This window comes from Melanotaenia boesemani, chromosome 22, assembly GCF_017639745.1.
Source record: "Melanotaenia boesemani isolate fMelBoe1 chromosome 22, fMelBoe1.pri, whole genome shotgun sequence".
NCBI lineage: Eukaryota > Metazoa > Chordata > Actinopteri > Atheriniformes > Melanotaeniidae > Melanotaenia > Melanotaenia boesemani.
Window position 1 is genome coordinate 9,096,189 of NC_055703.1, and position 23,669 is coordinate 9,119,857.

Genomic DNA, 23,669 nt, shown 5'->3' on the forward strand with positions numbered 1-23,669 from the left:
ATGAGCGGGAACATGTACTCCGAGCATACGTGCGCAACTCCAAAGAACCAACGTTGAAGGAAAATAAACATGTTTTATTCACAGTTATGTGAAGAGACAGTGAAAAACAGACCCACACATGACATCAACTTCTTCTTTTATTTCAAAATGTTCCCCTAACAGGATGAAACTCAGAGAAGCCCAGAGGGTCCAAAGCCAATAGAGCCGTCTAGAACAGAAGCACCACTCATTATTGCTATGTCACTCTGCTGTAGGACAAGGCGTTAATGGGGAGGGAGTGGGGCGGGGGTGGACAAAATGAACAAAGTCAAACACAGAGACCCACAAACACTTTCACTCCAGCACACACATACAAAAGGAGCAATGTGATAAACAGTAGTGGTGATTCTAAAAACTAGGATTTTTAAAAAGCTGCAGATGTTCCCCATGCCGACCGTCAGACTGGTTTCTCGTTGCTCTGCATTTTAACTGTTGATACATGCCCAAAAGCCTTCAACATAACCATCAGAGGGGAGAAGAATCAGAGCTTTTCCCCATTAATGGCAGCTTGCCAATTGTGGTGATCATCTTTTAAAGAGGAGATTAATTATAAACAAAGGCAGAGCTGGTTTAAAGATCGTAACAGTCAAGTTAATGGCCCCCCTTCAGGCAAAACAAAGAACATCTGCAGTCATCTGATAAAACCACGTCATTCTGCCTTTCTGCTTCGAAGAGGCATACTGTACTCTATAGCCGTACGGGATGGAGGAAGGTGGCGAATCGAGCAAAAAACAAGTTAAAAAGAGGGTAAAGAAATGGGGCGGGCCTGCTGGTCGTCCATCTCTACTATCACAAGTCTAAAAAAAATAATAATAATAATAAAAAATCAGCATGGTACAAAAATCGTCAGTAAAAAAGATGCCTTGCTGCCATGGAGTCGGAGGGGACGAGTCGATGGATGCGCCACTTTTTACGCCTTCTCCTCAGTCGCCTCCTCTGCTGCTTCAGTTACCTACAGGGAAGAAGAGATGGAAAACTTAAAGACAAAGATACAGCTGTAATCATCACTCACTCCACGGCAAACAGAATGGGATCAAATATCCTAGAAATCCCACACAGCAACTTAGTCTCGACTTAATTGGGCCTTTCAAGACTCAGTAGTTTTCTGTTGAAGCCAAATTCACTCTGCACAGCACAGCTTGATTCGGCCATATCTAGTCTTCTCATTCTAAATTTTCCTAGAAGTGGGATTATTTTAAGGAGTTATACTGACTAAATCCACACAGGACCAAGCTTTTGACAAGATTTTGCTTCCTTTTTTTTTATATCTAAGTGTATTGTAATTGTGTGATCAGTATATAGTCTGCAGGAGAAAGAAGAGCCTTCTGTTTTGAACATAGGAATGTATTTTTCTTTTTTTTAACCGCCTAAAATAACTGAAAAAATAAATCACATGCTGTTGGTTAAAATTCTCATTTCTAATGACCTCATTATGAGAAGCTTTTAGAGTTCAATTTAGAGAACAATTTGAGTGTGAAGTCAGAGTGTTCTTAGTCTCTGACCGCTGTCTACTGAAGGATATGCAATCACTGCCCACAAGTCAGTCACAGAAGTACACTTTGAAAAACTCTGAATATCCCTTTAAACAGTATTTTGTTTATCTATGCTTATTATCCCAATTCATCCTCGCTCCATGCAACTGATAGATATTTAAGGCAACATGCATTCATAAATATTTCTCAAATATTTCCTCCAATGATAATTTCCAGCCCTGATAAATCCAAATATTTACTGTTTTTTAAGCTTTCTTATTTTTCATGGCACACTCATCTAATCTAAGCTGTTAAAACGCCTCAGCTTGTGTCTCAATCAAAGAAGGTAGGCATTAGGTTAGCATAAAAACACCTCAAATCCACCACCAAACTATGCAATTGTGACCACTGGCTTTATTTCACCAGGACCAAACAAACATGTGAAATTTTGTATGAAACATGCCAAGTAAGGATCCAGAAAGGTTGACATTTTTGCAGTGAAAGGGTGAGTGTTGGACTGAGTTGAAGCTGGAATTTTTAAAAATTATTCTGTCATTTAATATGGCAAATTATACTTAGTGATGAAACAAGCAAAAAATATGACATTATGTGTAAAATGAGCCTAAAACTGGTATACAATGTTTATAAAAGTCCAAGTCAGTGACCCCTAATCCCTCTATTGCTTGCATTCTTATCAGCAAGGTGTTTCTGCCAGTTTTTCTTTAAAAGAAATTATGCTAAATGCCTCTGGGAGCTAATTTAATTTGTCCAAAAATCAATCAATGAAATAAATCTTCTGTCAAAAACAGAAAGCAAACATACATTACCCCCAAATGTGAAGCTATTTCTTAATGGTTTAATTCACTTTCCAAACAAAACCTCACATTTACTCATTCATCTCTCTGAGTGGCTGATTTTTTAACCCAGTACTGTCAGTAAACTTATTTGATTTAGCTCCACTTTAATTTAAGATCTACAAAGCCCAGGTAAAGACTTGTGCCAGCTCATGATTAAACATTAGTCTTGACAAGAGAATAAAATCTGTCCATTGTGAAATCTTACTACTTCCTCTGTCTGGCTACTGGTGGAGCAAGGGTCTATGAACACAGTGAGCCAGTCACATTTCACACGCCAGCTCTGTGAGATGCAGCAAACCTTTCTGCTATAGTAAAAAGTTGTCCTTGGCCCACTTCACTGCGCAGCAGAGAAGACATCCTCACCTTTTTGTTCACCCACTGCGGTTTCTACACCCTGCATTGCTCTTAAAAAAAACCCACTGATAAACACAGCACTCCACAGCACACATGAATTTTTCTTCTGTTAAGATAAATTAGCTGTTAGTGGCAAAACACACACAAACCAGGTAGCAATTAGAAACATTCAACGATACCCTTAACTCTGACTGTCACACTCTGCCCTCTCACTGACATCAAGGAGGGAGCCATGCTTCTGATGGAAGACACGCTAACAGATGGACGAGACACATAGATCTGTGTGTGTGTGTGTGTGTGTGTGTGATGTGAGCATGAAGCAGATGTAATTGTGAAGTGGGATATGGAGGAATGAAGGTATAGTTAATGCACGGGAATGTTCACATTTGCACACACATTGACAAATTTTGGGAACAGAAATAATTATTATCTGTTTCTGCATCAATCTTTAATTTTACTCTGTGTACCTCATTGGCCTTAGTCTCTCCATTCTGGGCAGGACCATCTTCTTTTTTCCCCTTGGCACCACCTTTCTTTGGCTTTGCCGCCTTATCATCCACCACCTTCTGCACAGACAAAAATAAAACCATACATTGCATGGAAACTAAAAAATGAAGCACATTGTTTGTGCTAAAAGTTCTCTGTCAACTAAATCACATACTATGTGTGCTATGATCCACCTTTACTTTCTTTTTAAATTTCATATTCAACTAAAACGTTCACGCAAACAACAAGAAAAAATATACAAATTTTGCTCTTAGACTCTACTTTCAATACATTAAATTAGAATAAATACAACAGAATTCACAGATTTTTTTAAGATGGAAAATAAATCTTAAATAATGTACAAGTCTGTAAAATAAGGATGCATGCAAGGAGTTTAAGTGTTTCTGATTCTTGTAAATGTCTCCCAATGTACACAGATGGTGAAGTATTGCACAATCTCGTGTTTGACGGTGATGTTTTTACCTTCACGATGGCCTTCTTGGGTTTGGCCTCAGGCTTGGGAGGAGCAGGTTTCTACAAATTACACATAAAACAAACAAACAAACTGTTAAGAGTGCTTTCAGAGTTCATAGCTGTTAGAGAAATAATAGTTTATATTTAGTCCCCCCTCCTCTCCTCACTGGCTGAGTGATTTTAGTACTGTTAAAAATAATATTGCTTTAGCCACAAGAGCTGCTTAGCAAATTCATTCTGATGAACATGGCACTCCTGGAGGATTGGAATGTCTGCCCTGGATTTCACTGTAAATATGATGAAGTGCTTGGACTTTATTCCCTAAGCAACTGGCTCTGACAATAATCTCATGCTAAGTTGTTGTAAATATCTGCATCCTCTAATAGCAAACTTTAATCACACTGAAATGACTTTTATCAGATTGGGAGTATGAATCCTAGCCGCTCACTTTAAGAGAGTTTGCTGTAGAGATTTTCCAGGCTGTTGAGAGTGAACCACGTTACCCTGAAGCTACAAGCTACAGTAACACTGCTGTCACAAAATTAAGTCATGTGATTTTTGTTTCTGAGAGTATCTTTAGAAACTCTTACACTGAACATGAGATCTAAACTGAAAGCCAGAATATTAGGCCAAGATAAGCCGTGCTGGGGCTTAATAACACTTACAGTCAAATATAGGAAATAACCAATATTTTAATAGAGCTTAAAAAATGGAGAAAGGTTAGTTAGAAAATAATATTGTTTCACCTTATTACAAATGCAACAGTAAACTCGAAATAATGTATCAGTGCTGGTTAGCTGTTAAAAGAAGCTGCTACTCAGAGCATAACATGCTAAAAGCTACTGATAGCATGCGGTCACATTACACGGAGTACGTAAATACATGTTTTACCCTTAAATAATCATAAATATTGTTTTTAATCAGGAAAAACCATTGTTTGTCACCCTTGGTGTGCAGTAAACAAAAACATATTTTTTCCCCCAAAATCCTGATTTTCCTCCTGCTTTACTTTTAAAAATATTCTGGAGTAGTTCATAAAAATAATTCAAAAGTGAGAACTCGTATGAGGAATCTGCTGTCCGTTACTTATATGACAAGACAGCTGCAAACAGTTCAGACAGTTTTAAAACGGCTTGTTGACTGTCTGAAACATAGTTAAGGAAACAAAATCATGAAGTTAGCAACACTGAGGCTAACTGTTAGCAACACTGAGGCTAACTGTTAGCTAGTACCTACTTTGAATACCCAGAAACTTTTTAACAAATCTTATAGGTATCACAGAAAATAGCCTCCTGTTTTTTTTTTTTCTTCTGCATTATAGGAACTTAATTCCCACATAGTTCAGAGAAATCTCTTTGCAAAGTCTTTTTAATGCCGACCTCAGCGAAGGTATTTTCAATATGAGCAGAATCATCTTATGTAACTGTGGGGTAACTATTCCAGATAGACTGGTTTTTGACAATTTATCTTCACGAAAATCTGAAAATCTTTCCGTCTTTTATATGCATCACAAACACTCCTTGGGCTTCCATAGCTTGCAGCAGCCTCAGCCCTCCCTCAGCAACAGAATGGTGTTTGTCTGAAAGCAGACTAACAGATTTACAGTGAAGTGAGCCGTCATCAATGCCTGGAATTTAGCTGTGCGTATAACCGCAGTGGGAAATGCTGCTGTCTTTGAGATGCAGAAGACATCTTCAGCCCATAAACTCTCATTAAGAGATGACCTACATCAGGTGAACTATTTCCACAGTGGATCCTGTATGATAAGGATCCACATGGAAAGAGATCGCGGATGCAGTTGTTTTGCATAACTCTATGTAAGGTATGAAGCCGTTTAAGGAGAAGTTATGGTTAGGGTTCTCTGCTGTCATTCATTCATACACATAAATAAATAAACACATTTTGCATGCAAGCTTTAAGTTTAATATTGTTTTTAATAAGTTTTATATGTTTTTAAGAGAGAAACGGGGGGAAAAAAATCAATTAAAATCGGGAATCGGATTTGGTTTTAATCACACCATGTCAACAGGTGTTTCCAACATGGTTGCCTCAATAAAAGCTTTACCAGTAATGATTCTCTAATAAAACATATGACAAGTAGGAGACAATAAAATTTTCCCAAAATATCACGCTATCCCCCCGATAGCGGTAGATTCTGCTATACAAGCTTAATTAATCTCAAAGATTAATAAAGTATCTATCTTTTTATCTGAAGCAGACATGCAAATGTACAAATACTTGCAAAGAATCAAGGATTGAACAGGCGGTTGAACATGCAAAGTGCAACACACATAGAAACATGTGGCCTGTACGACAGAGCTGCATGATCACAGTATAATAACACAAGTTGACTAACATGCTGATGATGCATTTGTTTGACGGTATTGGCATGGTTACCATCCATAATCAATAGATCTGTTTTATAAAAACATTTCAGGTAAATCTCATCTTTCATCAAAATTAAACTACTTTATTATTACAGATGTGACAACATGCTTTGCATCCATTTATGCCAGATTATTTTTACAGCATGCAGCCCTGTGTTGAAGCAGGCCACAGAGAACAGAGAAAAAACACACAGACCAAGCCAGATCCAATCCTCTGGGAGCATGTTTATGGAATTTGTAAATGCTGATTGCCTTGATCAAACCATAAACTGGGTGAGGACTTTACTCTGAATCACGGTGATAATATGACACTATGATGAGGGACTAGGAGAGAAAAGAAAGGACAGCAACAGAGGTGAGGACAGGGAGGGGAGAACGAAACTTACCGCTGACAATCTTTCTGACCTTCTGGTGGGCTGCTGGAGCAAAGGATGATCAAGACAGAGGTAGAGAAATTGTGACAGAGAGAGATATCAGTTGTACCTTTGAGGGCTGATCTTAAGCTGATCTAGCTAGTGACTGAAATAAATGATTAACCTATCATGTGCCTATTCTCTCACTCAAATACACACTTGTCGTGGAAAATAAGAAAACAAAATACACAGCATTTTAACACACATCTGCACAGCAACACACAGCACACGTGTGCACATGAAACGTTTACCTCTTGCTTTGTGACTTTGGGGGCTTCCTTCCCCTCAGGACCCTCTGGAGACTATAGGAAATTAAACATCAGTGTTGAAAATTTCCTTAATTATCATCACTAAACAAGAGCCCAACCAACATATCTGTAGGCCAATGTTCTATCGTGGATGAATTGGTGTAGACCTGTTTGTTTTGCCAAATGATTTTCTAATAAAAGCACTTTCTGCAGCACATGTTGCACAGCACACACAGCTGTGCAGGTAGTTGTATGCAAGTTTCCAGAAGGATTTTAAATAGCATTTATATATAACTATCACATCATGAGAAGACAAGAGACAAATGAATAAAAAAAGCAATCAAAGTGTCTTAATCAGGTCATACAATACCTTAAACTGAAATGGCTGAGATACACTCTATACAAGGAGCTCTCTTTAAAATGCATCCTTTCAATGGCTTTGCTTAGATACAATAATAAATACTGTACTGAAATATTTAGGTTACTTGGATGTGATCACTTTACTATAATTTCTTATTGTGCAACTTTTTATGTTGTGCTTGTAAACTAAATGTCAAGAAATGGATATTGAAGTGTTAAAAAAGTGTCTAAATGAAGTGATTGCATACAAAATCCTACCAGAGTTCACCTATCTATCTATCTATCTATCTATCTATCTATCTATCTATCTATCTATCTATCAAATTAAAATTTAATTGAAACAATTTCCATGCTCTATTTAATTCAATTATTTGATTTTTTTTAACATTATTTCATTTTCATTTTTCTTATGGCATTAAATTGTACATTTTAGGGTTTTAGACTGTGGGTTAAATAAAAGTAATGGCAGAATCATTTGGTTGTTATTCTGTCCACATTGTGCTGACCAGTCATTTTTATCTAGAAATGGTTGTGAAATGGTTAATTACCCATAGTAAAGCTGTTAACAATAGCAATGTTTCTGTATTTTACTTAAAGAAATTCAACAGGTTAGTTAAAAATGGTAAAATCATACAAACGAAGGACTACACAGGAACGTGGAGACGTTAAACTTCATCCTTAGCGATTCACCATTAATATAGCTTCTTATATTGCAATAAAAGTATGTGACTGTGTATTATTCTTAAATTAAGGGTATTAAAATGTCCTAATATAAAACTCTAAATGCCTTCAAGTTAGGCCAAATCATTACAATACTGATAATGATTCTTATTATTTTTTTTAATAGGTATTAATGTAGCATCATTACTAAGATCTACTGTCAGAAGTTGTACCTAATTAGCTTGGTTACCCACAATTTTGTAATATTTCAGGTCCAAAACTGTAATTTCCCAACGTGATGATAATATTAAGGTGAAGCTGGAATCCCTCTGGTAGTTTCCATTTTAATAACCGAGGTATTTTGCTTACAGTCCACACAAGTGACCTCCCTGATGAATGCTGCAAATCTCGATTCAAACGCGGTTATTAACTAAGAACGCGGGTTTCGTCCATTACAGTTTATACCGGCTGCAGGTACGGCGCACAGGAGAGTCCACCCCACCGTGGAGGGAAAAAAATGTTGCTTTTAGCCTGCAGGTTGGCAATCGCATCATTTGCATGTGTGCGACCTCCGCCCCAGGAGGCCCCACCATTCTCTGTCCTCAAAGGAGAATCTGCGCAGACAATAGCAGATTTTAGGTGGCAGAAAAGCCAGTTTCCATGTACGCACTGATACAATGCGCTGGAGTTCGACGTGTAATGCTCTTTAGATAGTGTCACGGCCTCTTTTAACACACAGGCAATTGTCTCTGATTCTTTCTTTCTTCCTTTCTCTTCATCAGGGTTTATGTTTTGTTCGTTCGGCTTGCCGTCTGCCATTTATCACCACAGGAGCAAAATTAGACAGGAATGCGCTCCCTGCCCCCCCCCCCTCATCTTCCCTTCAATATTACATCAAACGTTTTTTAGAAAAGGAGAAGTATCTTGTATGCCGGAAACGAGCCCACACGTTTATTTAGGAATTCACGCGTCTATCCATCCGGCGAATCTGTCTGACATTCACCAGTGCGCACTGTGGACAGGGAAGTGGCAAATAAAACGACCACAAAAATGGCAATGGAGATGAAACCAGTAGGGTTTCTAGTGTGGGGAGGATAAAGACAGAAAATGACGTCCAATGTATTTGTCATGTGAGCAAAATAGTGCGCTTAAAAAAAGCAACTGAAAAGGTTTGCGAGGCGAAATACGCTTCCTCAAACTTTGGCATCGCCTCACCTGCCTCGACGTCGCCACAGAAATCGCGCACCGCTATTTTCCCTTCAAATGCGAGAGCTGGAAAACTACAGTGAAGTGTGCCGGATGGCAGCGACGAAACTCACCTTTCTCTTCGGCATTTTACGCGTCAGTTATTCTCAACCAAGCTCGGGGAAATTGAGGTCAAACCCAAAGCGCCAAGGGAGGTGAATTTGAACTACCTCGAAATACTGGATCAATATCTAAGCACCTTCGATAATATGTTGATTATATGCACTCCCCAAAACTATGTACCTCACACAGCCATTGGGTAGAGGGGTCAAAATCCTGCGCTGTGCTGACTCCCGATTGGCTCGGCTGGTCTCTATGTAAATAAGATATTCGCGGACATTGGCCGACATTGGATAGAGTCAGCCTGTGATTGGCTAAGCGCGCTTTGTGCGCAGATCCCACTAGATGGCGAAGGCTGAGAGGGAAAGTGTAGACAGGCCAATAGAAGCGGGGCCTGCTCTCGGTGGATCTGGGTAATGTAGGACGTGAGAAAGAAAGAGAGAGGGAGATCGATGTAAATGAAATGCAATGGAACAGAAAAAAAACGGGCACAATCGACCATAAACGTTCTCCAGAAAAGCTCGTGGGCATTGTGTCTTGTGTCATTGTGGGCATTTAAAAAAAATATATATACTGGTAGAGCAAAGGCACCCACCCGTGTAGGACATGCTGAATAAGACAATGAACAGGCTGATGAACACACCTGCTCATGCCTGTTTTAATTTGAGTCACTAGGACACAGTGTTTTTAATAAAAGCAAGTCCACCAACATTCTGCATTCATTATGGACATGTTATTAATAAACAATGCTTCAGAACCAGGACAGAACTAACCAGGCTGTTGTTAGTTTTGTTTTGTTCTTTGTAAACAGGATGTCAAAATGGGACTTTTCTGTACTTCAAGCTTTTTTGCATGGAGTCGAGCCTTTTCGGATCTTTTGAGACACCTTTGCTCGGGCAATGGAGGCTCCTATTTCTGAAGTCGATTCTAATTTCTGGTTTGTCCAAATGATCAACTTTAGAACCAGGTGCAGAACAAATTAAAATTATTTTCCTATGCATAGAACCACTGTGTTTGCATGGTTTCGTGTAGTTTATTTACACACACACATAATGAATGTGAAATTCAGCATCTACAGTAGACAGCACAAAAGGATCAACCCAACAAAGCTACTGAAACTTATGATAGAGGACCCAGTTTTCTTCAGATAAAGTAGTGTTTGACAAACGGGCCAATTACAAGCTACAAATGACTCCTTTTGCTGTGTTAAAAACAATAAGTATTTGATTTATTAGAAGGGCAACATGGGAAAATCTTTGGTGAGCAAATGTGTTTGTTATGCTAAATCAGCAAGAGGTTGTCATGACAACTATATGATTGTTTATGATAATAATAGCATTTGCTAATTCTTTGACTGAGAAAGAAAGAAAGAAAGAAAAAGATCTAAGTGATTAAGTCTTACTGTATCCTTTGGCCCAGGTTGTCATTGTAAATAAGAACTGGTTCTCTATTGACCTCCCTGGTTAAACAAAAGTAAAAAAAAAAAAAAAAAAAAAAATCATGTTCTTGGATTGTAATGAGCGAAGAAAATACAAAAAAATTGAACTAATCATTTCAGTTTGCTTTATGACAAGGTCACCATACGAAGCTGATTCCAGGGAGGGTTTGCATTTGATAAATGTCCGAAAATCAGCTGTTGATCTGCTGCTGACCTACTCATGCATGTGTTTTCAAGCTTCTACTGTAATAGAGTTTTTCCAGGCCTCTCTAAGAAATCACAACTACAGCTAATCCAGAATGCTGCTGTGGTCCTTATAAAGACCAAGAAAGGAAAAATATATCACTCTGATTCTTAGATTTTTACTCTGGCTTCTTGTCATCCAAAGAATTGATTTAAAAGTTTGCTACTGTACAGGGCGCTGAATGGTTCTGGGTTAAAATATATATATATATATATATATTATCTGCTGATACTTATTTTTGTCCAGAACCATTTGGTCCAGCCAATAGGAGCTTAAGATAATCTGGGTCAAGTTTTCTTTCCATCGTGAGAGTCTGAACCATACAAGGAGAATCAGTGTTTTTATACTCCTAATGTCTGGAACCAAAAAAACCTGAAATATGCTCTAAACATTTGTGCCGTTAAAACTTTTTTATTTGCCACCATTTTTAGTGAAGCTGGGGTGTGTTTCTTTTCAGTCTGTTTTCTTGACTGTGTACATCGATGATGTTTGTTTGCGTTATGTGACTCACTTTGTCTTCTTCTGTCTGAATATTTCTTGCTATGTCTCATTGCGCAAGGTGTTTTACAGCAATTCCAAGGAAGACTTGAATAAAAAAATCCAGTAAGGTGATAGATAATTAAAAAAGTCAAATACATGCTTAAACTTTGATAATAACCAGAGGAATTATGTCATCTACCTGAGCAGCTCATTCTCACAGTATAATCAATCAATTTTGAGCTTCTGAACAATAAACATCCAGAACCTCTTCTACGAAACAAGGATTTTCCCAGTGATTTACAATATTCAAATGCATACACCCCAGCATATATCACACTGTTTTAAACAAACAATTACCATAAAAACACTGTGCAGAAGACAACAAAAGCTCCCTCTACACTCTTGGAGCAACATGACAAAACACAAAGAAACAGAGAGAGAGATAGAAATCTCACAATAGACAGAGCTTTCCTGCTCCCACAAACAAAGCCCACCTTTTCTACATAGATCTAAATACACAGTTGTTTTAAAAGTCAACCCAGAACACACAGGAGCAGGTAGCTTGATGGATGCTTCACTGTTCCAGTTCATACGGTCAGCTAAATGGTTGAAAAACGTGACAAAGAACTGTACATTTACATATACAGTACGAGAGGCACCGCTTCAAGTATACCAGCTGTCTTTCAGCTGGAGGTGTTTGGTGGTTTGTCATCTGTGTGTGTGTGTGAGAGTGTGTGTGTGTGTGTGTGTTGTATTTTCTAATTCAGTGCAACTAAAATATATTTAACTTAAAGAGCCAAAAGACTATCTATCTATCTATCTATCTATCTATCTATCTATCTATCTATCTATCTATCTATCTATCTATCTATCTATCTATCTATCTATCTATCTATCTATCTATCTATCTATCTATCTATGCAAATCTTTTAAAAATCAAGTGTTAATGTAAAAATATGTGAGAAAAAAATGTTAACCTGGGTATACACAGCTCTTGTAAATACAGAATTGTTTGTTCTCTGTAGATTTCCTGATTTTTAACATTCAGATGATCAACTCTCGAGAATCAGTGAACTACAAATATACTAATAATACAAGATCAGGAGTTACCAGGTCTGATATGTGAGGCAAGCCATAGGGGACATTCATTTTGTAGCTAAATGCTAACAATAGTATGCTTAAATACTTACCGATGAACTTATCTGGAAGGACTAACAGATACAAGTATTCTTTTGTTCCTACTGTCATTTCTCTGAACAAATAGCTCTATTTTCTGTTTTTATGTATTTATCATTGTCCTTTTGCTATTTATTGTTGTTTCTGTGCGATTGTTGCAGCGACTGATTGTTTTACTGCTTGCTGCTCATCAAGTAACCCCACGGGGATTATAAAGACTCTTTGAACCGTGAGCATCATTCAGAAAAATGAACTGAAACTCACCTTGAAGTTGGAGGAACCTCAACAGCCCCTACTTCAAAATCCAGCATGGCTGCCCAGTGCATAAAAAGTTTGGAAAATTCCAGTAATAAGCTGTTTATTAACACTTTTTTTAAGTGGTGCTAGCATTTGCAAAGTGTAAAGTAATGTGTTGTTATCATCTTGTATTACTAATAATAGTCAATCAGATTAGTGATGGTAGCAGTTTTCTGACCTACAACTGCAGCACTCTCAGCTCAGGTGTTACCATTCCCAGTTCCCAGTATTTTTTTAAAACTTGACATCATATCCTACCCTGTCTGTCTTAAATTTAACCACGTGGTATCCTAACAGTGTAAAAAGACACAAAATTCTTCAAATGTGCTCAGAAGATCTGAAAAATATGCCAGAAAATGCCTGATATTTATATATAAACCACATGAACATGTTGATTTTAACAAAAAACCCAGTGGAAATTACAACTTGATGACTGTGTAGTGTTGTAAGTGCAGAGCGAGTGCGATATCCTTTTATTTGTAAAATCCACAAATTTTTGCATTTCATTCCTCTAATGCTCTTCAGAAATGTTAGGGGGATGTAGGGAGATTCAGGGCTAGTAAAAAAGGATAGATTTGAAAGGATTTGTATGGTTCTCTCTTTATAATGCCTAACGCATCTAGATTGGACAATAAAAGAATTGTTGTGGACAGACCAATCAGTATTCCATATCTTTTTTGGAAGAAATGGATGACACATGGTCTGAATCAAAGCCACAAAGAGACATTCAGACTGTTGTCAGCAATAAGTCCAAAAATCTGGCTGTATGATAGTAAAGTTGTATTAGTTCTCTTGGAAAAACTTTATTTGTAAGACGCTTGGGGCCTAAAACACATGACAGATCTTAAGTTTATACTGTTTATAAGGTAATAAAAGTATGGTAAAAAATGTCAGGCTTTGAATAATTTATTAGACACCAAATACTCAACTGTGAGCAACATACACAAGTCACATGAGTTATACTCTGATAAATAGGAATCAGACCCATCTTTGTTAAGGCATAATTTAATTTTAACCAATTTTGGAAAAACAAAAAAGCAACAGATATAACAGGACTGTTACTCAATTAGATTTTTTTTTTTATTTATTTTTTTTGCCTTTTCTGTATTTGTTCTGTAATTTTTCACCCACTTCTTAGATGTCTACATGAGCTCAATAATGCTCCAATGAGCCATTGCTACACCAAAGCTTTCAAGTCTTGTTCTCTGAGTAAATAAAATATTGATTTTTGACCTTTTGGACAGCAGATGACATTATACACTCACTGGCCACTTTATAAGTTCCACCAGTTCAATTGCTTGTTAACACAGATAGCTAATCAGCCAACCATATGGCAGTGACTTAATGCATTTAGACATGTTCAAGAAGTTCAAACTGAGCATCAAAATAGGGAAAAAGGTTATTTAAGTTCCTTTGAACATGACATGCCAAATGGTGCCCAAATCTACAGCAACTGTGAGATGCTATTAAATCAAAATGGTCCAAAATCTCTAAAGAATGTTTCCAACAACTTGTTGAATCTATGCCATTTAGAATTAGGGCACTTCTTAGCAGATGCAAAAGCAGGTTCAACCTGGTATTAGCAATGTGGACCTAATAAAGTGGCCAGTGAGACAAATTCCAGTTAACATGAGCTCACACATACATTGTACCTGAATGAAGTGGCATTTTATCAAATAATTGCAATAAAAGGTTATTGTCCAGGATGTCGCAGCAGAAAAAGGACAGATTTTAATTAATCTGATATTAATAAATTTAGCTGCTGATGAGTTTTGTAAACAAAGCTACCGATTGTATTAAACTTTAAGAAGTGTTGAAAAATTGATCAGCTCTAAATAGGAGATATATAATTATTTATTTATGCATAGCTGAGATGGAAATTCGTCTAATCCCTCAGACTGCCGCAACATTATTGAGCTGTCATTTGTCTCAAACGCAATGTTAGGACACAAAAAGGGTAGCCTACATTTTAAAATCTATTAGACAGGCTTTGACTGACACCTTGTGGACAGTTTTTGTCATGATTATGAGGGTATTTTTAACTGTCATTGTTTGAACATCATGGAAAACTGATTAAGAGCTTGAAGCCACACTTCACTCTAATTTTACTCCTTTTTTTTAAATGTTAATTTTTAGCCAAGAAAATTAGTGTAAATTAAACACAACTATACTTGTCATACACTAAGATGTCTGTTGTGCTTGTTCATCCTCCCCCTTTATCTCGTGCTCCCACCCATCACTTCCACCCATCCACATTACGTCATTGAGACCCAAGCACTTGCTTTGGAGCGGTGCAGCTCCTCATGAGACGGAGCATGCACCTGCAGAAAGGGAACACAGCTCAGAGCATTTGTTTTCACATGATTCCGCTCAGGTCTGATGATGACTTAAAATAAACTGGCATAAAGGGCCCAAACACTACAGGTTGAAAGGCGGGACTTCCTCCGAGCACAACCGAAACCGGTCCGGGCTGTTTATCTCTCCGCGTGAAGCAGCGCAGGGATCGAGCCAATAGTGTTGGGTTTGATTACAAGGTAAGCTTGTTGACAGCTGCTCAGTATAATGCATGTTGAATTCGTGCATTTGTGTTGCTTTTTAAAATTAATTTATTACGAGTATAATAATCTTTGAATAAAGCTGCAGCCGCTGATCTGTGTGAGCTGGACTCGCTGCTGTTCGTGGATGTTGTTGCAGGCAGAACTGCGCCTTTTAGCTGTTAGCACTGCAGCACAGATGCAAAAACAGCGTCTGCTTCCTCATTAATGTGTTTCTCATATGAATGTTATTTTAGTTAATGTGGAATCGTGTCGCTCTCACTGGTGCATTGCAGCCGGTGTAACCTTAGTTTGACAAATTCCCAATGACATCATTGCTGTACTCTATTTAACGATGGTGCGTTCACGTACCAAATTCCTGCCATAAGGTTAGATTCTGGATGTTAATTAAATGTCACTAAAAGACCAAATGTTACTTCTTTTTAATTTAAATATTTCTAACTCATGCTTCATTGTCATGTCCAGGCTACAGCAGCAACAAATTTTATTATTTATTATTCAGCTTGGTTTATTTTTAATCAATAATTATGTGATGCAAGCCCCCAAAGCCCAACGAAGTATATTTTAGCTCCTCATGTGTTGTGAATAAAAGTTTCAGAATTTCTTCAAAGTACTTATCACCTTATAGATGCATAGTTTGTTGAAAATATCCTGTTAATGAGTAGTGTGATGAAATATATATGGACAACTTATCAAATAATTAGGATGCTTTACTTTGATCAAATGATTGAATATCTCATTTGAAAACTATGGTGAGGGGTGCTGCAGTGGACATTGTTTTCCTATTTTCTGATTATTTAAGTAAAATCAATTTTATTTGAGTAACTAATCCTGAGAGTAATACCACACAAAAAAAAAACAAAAAAAAAAAAAAAAAAAACTGGGACATTGTGAAATGTAAACCTGAATGAGATTAGATTTAAAGTGTAAAAGAAATGGTGTGTAGCATATGAATGACAATTTATGCAGTGAGTGCTCAACATTGTTTTTGGAGATGTGCATTGGGGAAACTGGTTAAATTTATGTATATTCTGAAGGTGGCATGGGTCAGTATTCCCATTGCTTGTATCCATTTTTAGTGGACATATTTAAATACCAAATGCATCAAATGGTTTCTTATTCAGTCTGGGTTGATAAAAGAGGATAATTTTGAGTTGCCATAGTTAAAGAATTGGGTAAATGTGGTAGTAGGTATCATGTGGGATTCTGTGTTTGGTCAGCTGATTGGTTTATGTGAAAGGAGTCACACAAAGACACATAAAGGTTTGTTTAATATTAGAATAATAATAATGAATAATCATTCTCTGAGAAGAAAGTAAAAAATAGAAGTTGCATTTTCTAGTTTGAATGTTAAATGTTAAACATACTACTGAGCATTATTCTGCATAAACTTCATTAGCTTATTTAATTCAGCATAACTACTGATGAGAATTTTCTGTTAATGGCAAAGCAAAACACCATAGCAAAAGAATTTCTACTTCTTATTTTTACGGTACAGCCAATGCAACATTATGTGAAGTTTAAAGTGGATGAAGAATCTTAATAATTTCTACTCTGACCTTCAAATCTTAACTGCTCCCCAAATGAGATATTTTCATACCAAGGCAGCACAAACATGCCTTGCTTGTGTTTTCTGACTTCATAATGGCTCCAAACATCAAAATATTTACTCTCAAGCAAAGCAAAAGTGATGTTTTTAAATCCTTCCCTTAATTATACCTTCACAGATGTGCAAGTAAGCAATGCCGTGTGCACTAATGTTTCCCCGAAACCATCAGGGGATGATTGCTTTTGAACTGTGTGTTGATAAGAATCTGGATGGCCCCACCCTTATTGAGCTGGTTTTGTGTCTGTTTTTTGCAGGTTGGATCATTACACATCACACCATGCTGGGCTGCTCACAACATAGAAGCTGTCGTCCTATTTTTTGCCTCTGGGTGTTGCTTCTGCCCCTGGTCTCCTCACATCGTCTGAACCACCGAACCAAGCTGCTGCTCGTGTCCTTCGATGGCTTCCGCTGGGACTACATTGACCGTGTCCCGACACCTAACTTCCGTAGCATCATGGATGAGGGGGTGAAGGTGGAGTACGTGGAGAATGCTTACATTACTAAAACCTTCCCCAATCATTACAGTTTGGTGACGGGGCTGAATGCTGAGACACATGGCATCGTGGCCAATGAGATGTACGACCCTGCTCTAAACCTGTCCTTTTCTATGGAGACGGACAGCATTTATGATTCAAGGTGGTGGGATGAGGCTGTGCCTCTCTGGGTGACCATTCAGAAAGCAGGAGGGCGGAGCGGAGCAGCAATGTGGCCGGGGTCTGATGTGAAGATCCATGGCATGTTTCCCTCTCAGTACCTTGAATACAATGCCTCCGTGTCTTTCGAAACCAGGGTGCAGCGGATTATTGAGTGGTTTTCTGCTCCCAATGGAGAAGCGGTGGATTTTGGAGTTCTTTATTGGGAGGAGCCGGATGAAAGTGGACACTTGCTGGGACCTCAAAGCCCCCTCATGGATGAGGTAATTGCGGGAATTGATGAGAAGCTCGGTTTTCTCATGAATGAGCTGAAGAAGGCTGGGTTGTTTGAGAAAGTAAACCTTATTGTGACCAGTGACCACGGGATGGCACAGCTTTCCCCCGAAAAGATCATAGAACTAGATGAGTATGTGGACAGAGACTTGTACACCTGGGTGGATAAGAGTCCAGTGGTTGGAATCCTGCCCAAAGAAGGTAATGGGGGAAATATTTTGGAAAATTAATTACTTAAAGTTCTAATAATGGACCGCTGACTTTAGCTCCATATTAATGGCAGAAATGAGCAAAGCCTTATTTATTACCTATTTTTCTGGCAATATACAAATAAATTAAAGCTGGCTGAAGAATTTTGGACATTAACCATAAGGTTTTGAAAGTGTGCAGCTTCTCATGTCTTCTATCTTGTAGGAAAGCTGGATGAAGTGTATGGTCTGCTCATGGATGCAAACCCAAACATGATTGCATACAAGAAGGAGAACATCCCCGAACGCTTTCATTATCAACACAATATCAGGATCATGCCCATCCTCTTAGAAGCCAAGGAGGGCTGGACCATCATGCAGAACAGGACCGGACATTTCATGTGTAAGTTTTCAGGCCCCATATGTTATTCTGGTCTGTGGCTCGGCAGCTTTGTCTGTTCTAAAAATAGCTTAGCTGAAGGTTTATTTTAGTCCTCAAATCTGAAAAAATGTGTCTTTTTTTTTTTTTTTGCATTGACTAGAAATGCACTTCTCTTTTCTTAGTTTTATAGAGATCAGGGGCTTATTTTCACATCTGAAGCTTCAGAGTATCTATCAGAGAGACTGTGTTTCTTAATTATTTCTCCCTGGTTGAAAGCTTGTTAATAAGTAAAATTAGCAGATGTAGTCTGCAGCTGGAAGGAGATCATTATCTCTGATAACGTAATGCAAGGTTTAGCTATATTTTCTTGAGGCAGTTTTTTTTGGTCTTTCTGTTTAAATGTGAAGTTTGATCTTAATGAGATCATAGCTGTTAGTGTCTTGTTATTTTTCAGTGGTTTAAGGATTATTGTTGGACAGATAATAATTTAGATCTACATGAATTTAGTAGAGAAATGCAGCTAAATATGGAAGTATTTAAAGGTAGGCACTTTTTGTGGTATTACAGTTAAATTCAGAGAAAGACTTTATGAATTACAGCTGTAATTATGTAGTGATAATTTGGATCCATTCTTATGTTTCTCTCTTAAATTGCATTTAAAGTCCTGCTTTGAACCTGTGTAGGATTTGTAGTAAAAGTTTATTAAGCTGATTTTAAATGGTAGAATCCGACTATTGACTGATTCATAGCACTTTTTATTCAATACAGGGATCCACATGCCAAAAATTACATCATTAATGTTCTAATCAGATTCCATTTAATACTGATTCATCTTTAAACCCTTAGGATACTATCTTTTGCTGATATCCATTGGCTCTTAAGGTTCAGGCATTGACCCATTGGTCCAGTGGTTCATTGCCTTTGAAGGATTTTCTATATGTTTGTAAAGGTGAAAATAAAGGAAAGAAATTATTTTAGGAATATATTAACTGTTTTTTTTTCCTTTCAGTGGGAAACCATGGCTATGATAACACTTTACGGAACATGCAGCCTGTGTTTGTGGCCCGTGGTCCGGCCTTTCGGCAGAATTATGTCAAGGACTCCATTCGCTCCGTTGACCTTTACCCTCTCATGTGCCACATCCTGTCTATTCAGCCTCTACCAAACAACGGCTCCCTCCTTAACATTCAGGACCTCCTGTCCTCAGAGCCAACTGCTGCCACGCCCACTCCATCCCATTCACCTATTCCTCCTAACGTCAATGGATACTCCTACGCTCCGGTCGTGGGTTCATTCATCGGTGTGGTTATGGTTCTGTGCTTCCTGGTGGTCTATATCATACTGGTGACTCTCAAACAGCGACCTGTGCCGAAACACAGAAGCTGGGAGATGTCACAGCCTTTACTGCAAGAGGACCTTCATCTGTAGCCGAAGGAACAAAATGGATGGCGGATATAAAAGAAGAGGAGGTATTGCTCCCCAAGGTACTGCACTGTCCAGAAGCAACTCCTCCCTTACACTATTAAATGCAGTTGAGCTGCTCTTTTTATTGATCGGAGATGAAAGGAGTCTAATCAAGCCTCCTAATCATGTGTAGCGATACGTAATTATCACGTGTAAGGAAAGATTTGTAGGGTTTGCTTCTGGTGCAGGCTTAATCAAAATAATAAACCTTAACAAGGGTTTTTTTAGTGGCTTTGCTTTGATTGTGAATTTTGCCTCATCATTTCAGCATTTACATTGTCACTTAAGAAATGGAGATTCTATCCTGTGATTGTGACAAGTATAAACTGGTGGCCAAAACTACGACTTATCAAGGTGTCAGTATGCTCCAAAAAAATCCTTGTTGACCCTTTTGTAGAGGTCCATGTGCAGTAAAATTTTTCCTATATGTGGTTACCCCACAACAGCGAGTGTCAGATCTTTTTATGGCTGTTTGGACAGCTTCATAGCAAGCTGAATGATGGTCTGACGTGTTGTGCTGAACAAATTTGTTTTTCCAAGAGGCGCTTTTATGGATATAAAGATTCTCTTGAAACTTAAGTATTATTTATTATTATAAATTGCTTTTTGCTGAATTTATATATTAATGCTGGACCTGAGCGATGGGGTGAAAAAACGGAGAGTGAACAAAAGAAAAAAGGAGAGTAAAAAGTGGAGAGACCGCACTTTTCGACCTCATTCCTTAGGTGCCCATGCTCTGAGCCGATTGGATTTGAAAATAAAAAGATTTTTTCCACTAAACAAATAGGTTGAACTTTCACTTATTTCACTTTAACCATCCTCTTAAATCAGTTCCTGAAAAGATTTTAGGTGACAAGGGAGCTCATGATGTTATTTTCATCTCATGTTTTCACTCTATCATCCGCTACAAAGAGCAAATAAGCTCTTCTAGCTGTACTGCATGCTTTGCATCTGCACATGCATCAAATGCAAATCACAGTTTTGATCATAATATATCAGTTTAATGGATTGATTGTTTGGCAGCCTTAAAAATTTCACCCATAAATTTTTTTTTAATTTGATATGACTTTATTCAGTGGCAAGTGATTGTTATTAGACAATATTTCATTCTGATTCAGCACAGTCAACTTCTTTTTGTATCAAATGACAAAAAGCAGCTGAAATATCATTGCACAGTTTTATTCCTGGGCTACTGACTTACTCCACTAATGTTCATCTGCTGTCAGTGTTTGATTTCCGGAGAACATGATCGAAAGTTAACAAAGGCTGTTTTGGGGCATACCGACACCTTCGCACCCTGACGGCAGCAGTCAGTTTGATTTAATCGACATTTTCAAATCTATGCAAAACAGATTTGTGTGTCACGAAATCAAGAAGGACCAAAGTCGTGTTAGAATTTCCCACCACTTGTTCTTCTTGTGGTCTGAGCACCGAATAAGATGTTACTTTAATCTATAAATGCTGTGATTATTCTGAAGCATTCAATCGCCTCTTGAAGTTTCAGGAAAACGGCCGCTGTTACTGTTACTTTTGAATGTTAACCTGAAAGAAGATCTTCGATTATAAGATTCACTCGATGTCAGGCTACTTCTTGTGTGTGTAGTTCATTTCATGAGCTAAATCACATCACTACCTTGCTCTTCATTAGTCTGCTACCATTTGCCTTTAAACTTAACAGAAAACACATCTTGAAAGACTCCATTTGTTCGTGTGTCAGTCTGTTTATGTAGCCTTTTTTCTGTATAGATGACTGCTCACTGCCCTACTATTCATGTGTTGACTGTCATAACCATTGCCATATTGTTGGTGAAATGTGAAGTGCAATTGCTATTGGTCAGTATATTGTCTTAGAGATTTTAGGTTTTATCGTTGTTTGGTTGAGAAGATTTTTTTAATGGCACGACTTGCAAGAACTGATCCCCTAATTTGCACTACAGGACTGAAATGGTGGCGGACGAAGGGGCAGTCGTTGGATAGTTATAGAACATGTAGCTTCTAATTTGCACTCCATTATTTTTAGTTGCTATTTGAAATAACTAAAAGAAATAGAGGTTGGTGCCTCTTGCTTATAAGCTTTTTTTTTTTTAATTAGTATAATTATAGAATGAAATAGAAGATGTTAAATCCAAATGAATTAATTTTTTCAGCACCTTATTGACTAAAAAAGAAAGAATTGGTTTAATTTTCTCTGTTTTGCTTTTTTGATGCATTAAGTGAAACTCATGGCCAAAAATGAAATGACAGACATCACTGTGAAATATACTTTTTAAGAGATTGAAATTCATAAATTCAAAAGGTTTATAAAGAAATTGCTAATTTTCTGATCATTTTAAATGTTTTAGTAAAAAAAAATGTGTTGTCTGATAATTTCCCCAGACTTGGTAAATAAAATATATCCAGACTATATTTCAATATCATTCTTTTAAAATAGTTTGAAAAGAATAAATATCAGTTTTATTATAATTGCCTTGGATTTGAAATGTGGATGTTTAATATGACTGACAAATTCACTATATTTGCCATGTTGGTGCAATTAAAGAGTCTTCTGAAAATAAAGGGACTTATAAAAAAACTGCACTGGGAGTTTTTGATTTTTTTGTGTAGTTGTGTAGTAAAATCTGATTTAAAATAATGAAACACTCTCTTACCGGGACTTAAAGAAATCACTTATTCCTTTAATGTTTTTAAGATTAGTTAAATAGAACATCATAATTGTTAAGTTATAGGTGTTGGACAGATGGTTTTATTTGACTTTAAAACCCTTGCCCTTGGACAGTAAAACAAGCCCAAATCATGACCTCTCCACCACCATGCATGACAATTATATGAGCTATTTCTCCTGATATATTGTTTGGTTATATCCAAATGTGGGTCTGTGCATTGTGACCAAGTCTCCTTTGGTTTTCTCTCTTAAAAAAAAAAGACCATGGCGGCTTACCTTATGTTTGTAAAGTTACACTTGAACACACCTCAAAACCTCTCAAACAATATCCTTTAAAGAGATGAGGATTTTCTCCTGGCAAACTCTTACATATAGGCCATACTTGTTCGGTATTTCTCTTGTGCTGTCAATAATTTTAATGTATAAAATGCTAACTGAGGCCAGTAGAGTCTGGGATGTAGCTCCTGCTATTTCTGTTGAGTTTTGGAGAATTTGCTCAAAGCATCCAGTCCTGGACCAGCTTTTTAGCTGAGGACTGGACCTCCAAGGCCCCTGCCTTTGGCCACTGGCAAACCCACACCTTGGTTCCTTTCTCGGGTGGTGAGCCAATGTAAAGGGGACCCCTGTTGCCTCTTCAGACTATGACCGGCTGAACCCCATGGGTGCAGGCCTGGTCAGCAGGCGCTCACCATCGAGCTCAGGTCCAGAGGAGGAAGCCCTGGTGTCCAGGTGTACAAAACTGCTTTTGGTCTGGTCACTCACCAAGGACCTGTTTGCCTCTGTTGACCCGTCGATCCTTTAAATAAATAATGGTGCAACATAAAAGCAATACGTTTTCCTAATCTGCCCATACAAGGTTGTAAATACAGGAGCTGATTATCGTGATTAGTATTTAATAATATGTGGCAAAGGGTCAAAGTGTCTTAAAATTAAAGCAAAGAGTAAAATAAGTGAACAAACACAGTTAACACAAATGAGTTTAGATGTATTAATTTTTGCTGTGGCACAGAACAGCAGGAAGGTTTTAAAGTTTTAATCTGTATCTTCTTTTTTAAAGTCTGTAACACTTGGTGGCATTTCTCTTACCCTGCCTCAATGCCCTTGAAGGTACATGGTTAGCTTTTGGCCTTGTTCATTTGTTAACTTGCAGGATCAAAGGTCTGTTATGAGTTATCTCTGGAGTTTGCCCAGGC

The 23,669-nt window shown here is 37.7% G+C and overlaps 2 protein-coding genes across 4 annotated transcripts; one reads left to right on the forward strand and one right to left on the reverse strand.

Annotated features, from left to right (window-relative positions):
* Positions 1-119: 119 nt before the first annotated feature.
* On the reverse strand, positions 120-9,244 carry hmgn3 (high mobility group nucleosomal binding domain 3). 3 transcript variants are annotated; one of them, XM_041976734.1, is made up of 6 exons: positions 9,070-9,241; positions 6,734-6,784; positions 6,456-6,488; positions 3,692-3,742; positions 3,190-3,288; positions 120-991 (listed from the first exon to the last, which is right to left on the reverse strand). In XM_041976734.1, exons 1-6 carry the CDS (start codon positions 9,082-9,084, stop codon positions 950-952), a joined length of 291 nt encoding a protein of 96 aa, XP_041832668.1. In that variant the 5' UTR covers positions 9,085-9,241; the 3' UTR covers positions 120-949. The 3 variants fall into 3 exon arrangements, with proteins under 3 accessions (XP_041832668.1, XP_041832670.1, XP_041832671.1); XM_041976736.1 differs by having other exon boundaries at positions 6,456-6,485; positions 9,070-9,239; XM_041976737.1 differs by lacking the exon at positions 6,456-6,488 and having other exon boundaries at positions 9,070-9,244.
* A 5,722-nt stretch (positions 9,245-14,966) lies between these two features.
* Positions 14,967-22,380, forward strand: enpp5 (ectonucleotide pyrophosphatase/phosphodiesterase 5). The gene is made up of 4 exons (XM_041976732.1): positions 14,967-15,224; positions 17,109-17,981; positions 18,195-18,371; positions 19,360-22,380. The coding sequence occupies exons 2-4, from the start codon at positions 17,132-17,134 to the stop codon at positions 19,776-19,778; spliced, it is 1,446 nt and encodes a 481-aa protein (XP_041832666.1). The 5' UTR covers positions 14,967-15,224; positions 17,109-17,131; the 3' UTR covers positions 19,779-22,380.
* Positions 22,381-23,669: the final 1,289 nt, after the last annotated feature.

Bases quoted from the DNA above. Each gene is read 5' to 3' on its own strand.
- hmgn3 (XM_041976734.1), bottom strand. The intron at 6,489-6,733 runs GTAAACGTTTCA...CCTTTGCTCCAG, and splicing joins CCAAAGTCACAAAGCAAGAG to CAGCCCACCAGAAGGTCAGA. The intron at 3,743-6,455 runs GTAAGTTTCGTT...TGTAATTTGTAG, and splicing joins GGTCAGAAAGATTGTCAGCG to AAACCTGCTCCTCCCAAGCC.
- enpp5 (XM_041976732.1), top strand. From the start codon at position 17,132: ATGCTGGGCTGCTCACAACATAGAAGCTGTCGTCCTATTTTTTGCCTC. The intron at 17,982-18,194 runs GTAATGGGGGAA...TCTATCTTGTAG, and splicing joins TGGAATCCTGCCCAAAGAAG to GAAAGCTGGATGAAGTGTAT. The intron at 18,372-19,359 runs GTAAGTTTTCAG...TTTTCCTTTCAG, and splicing joins CAGGACCGGACATTTCATGT to TGGGAAACCATGGCTATGAT.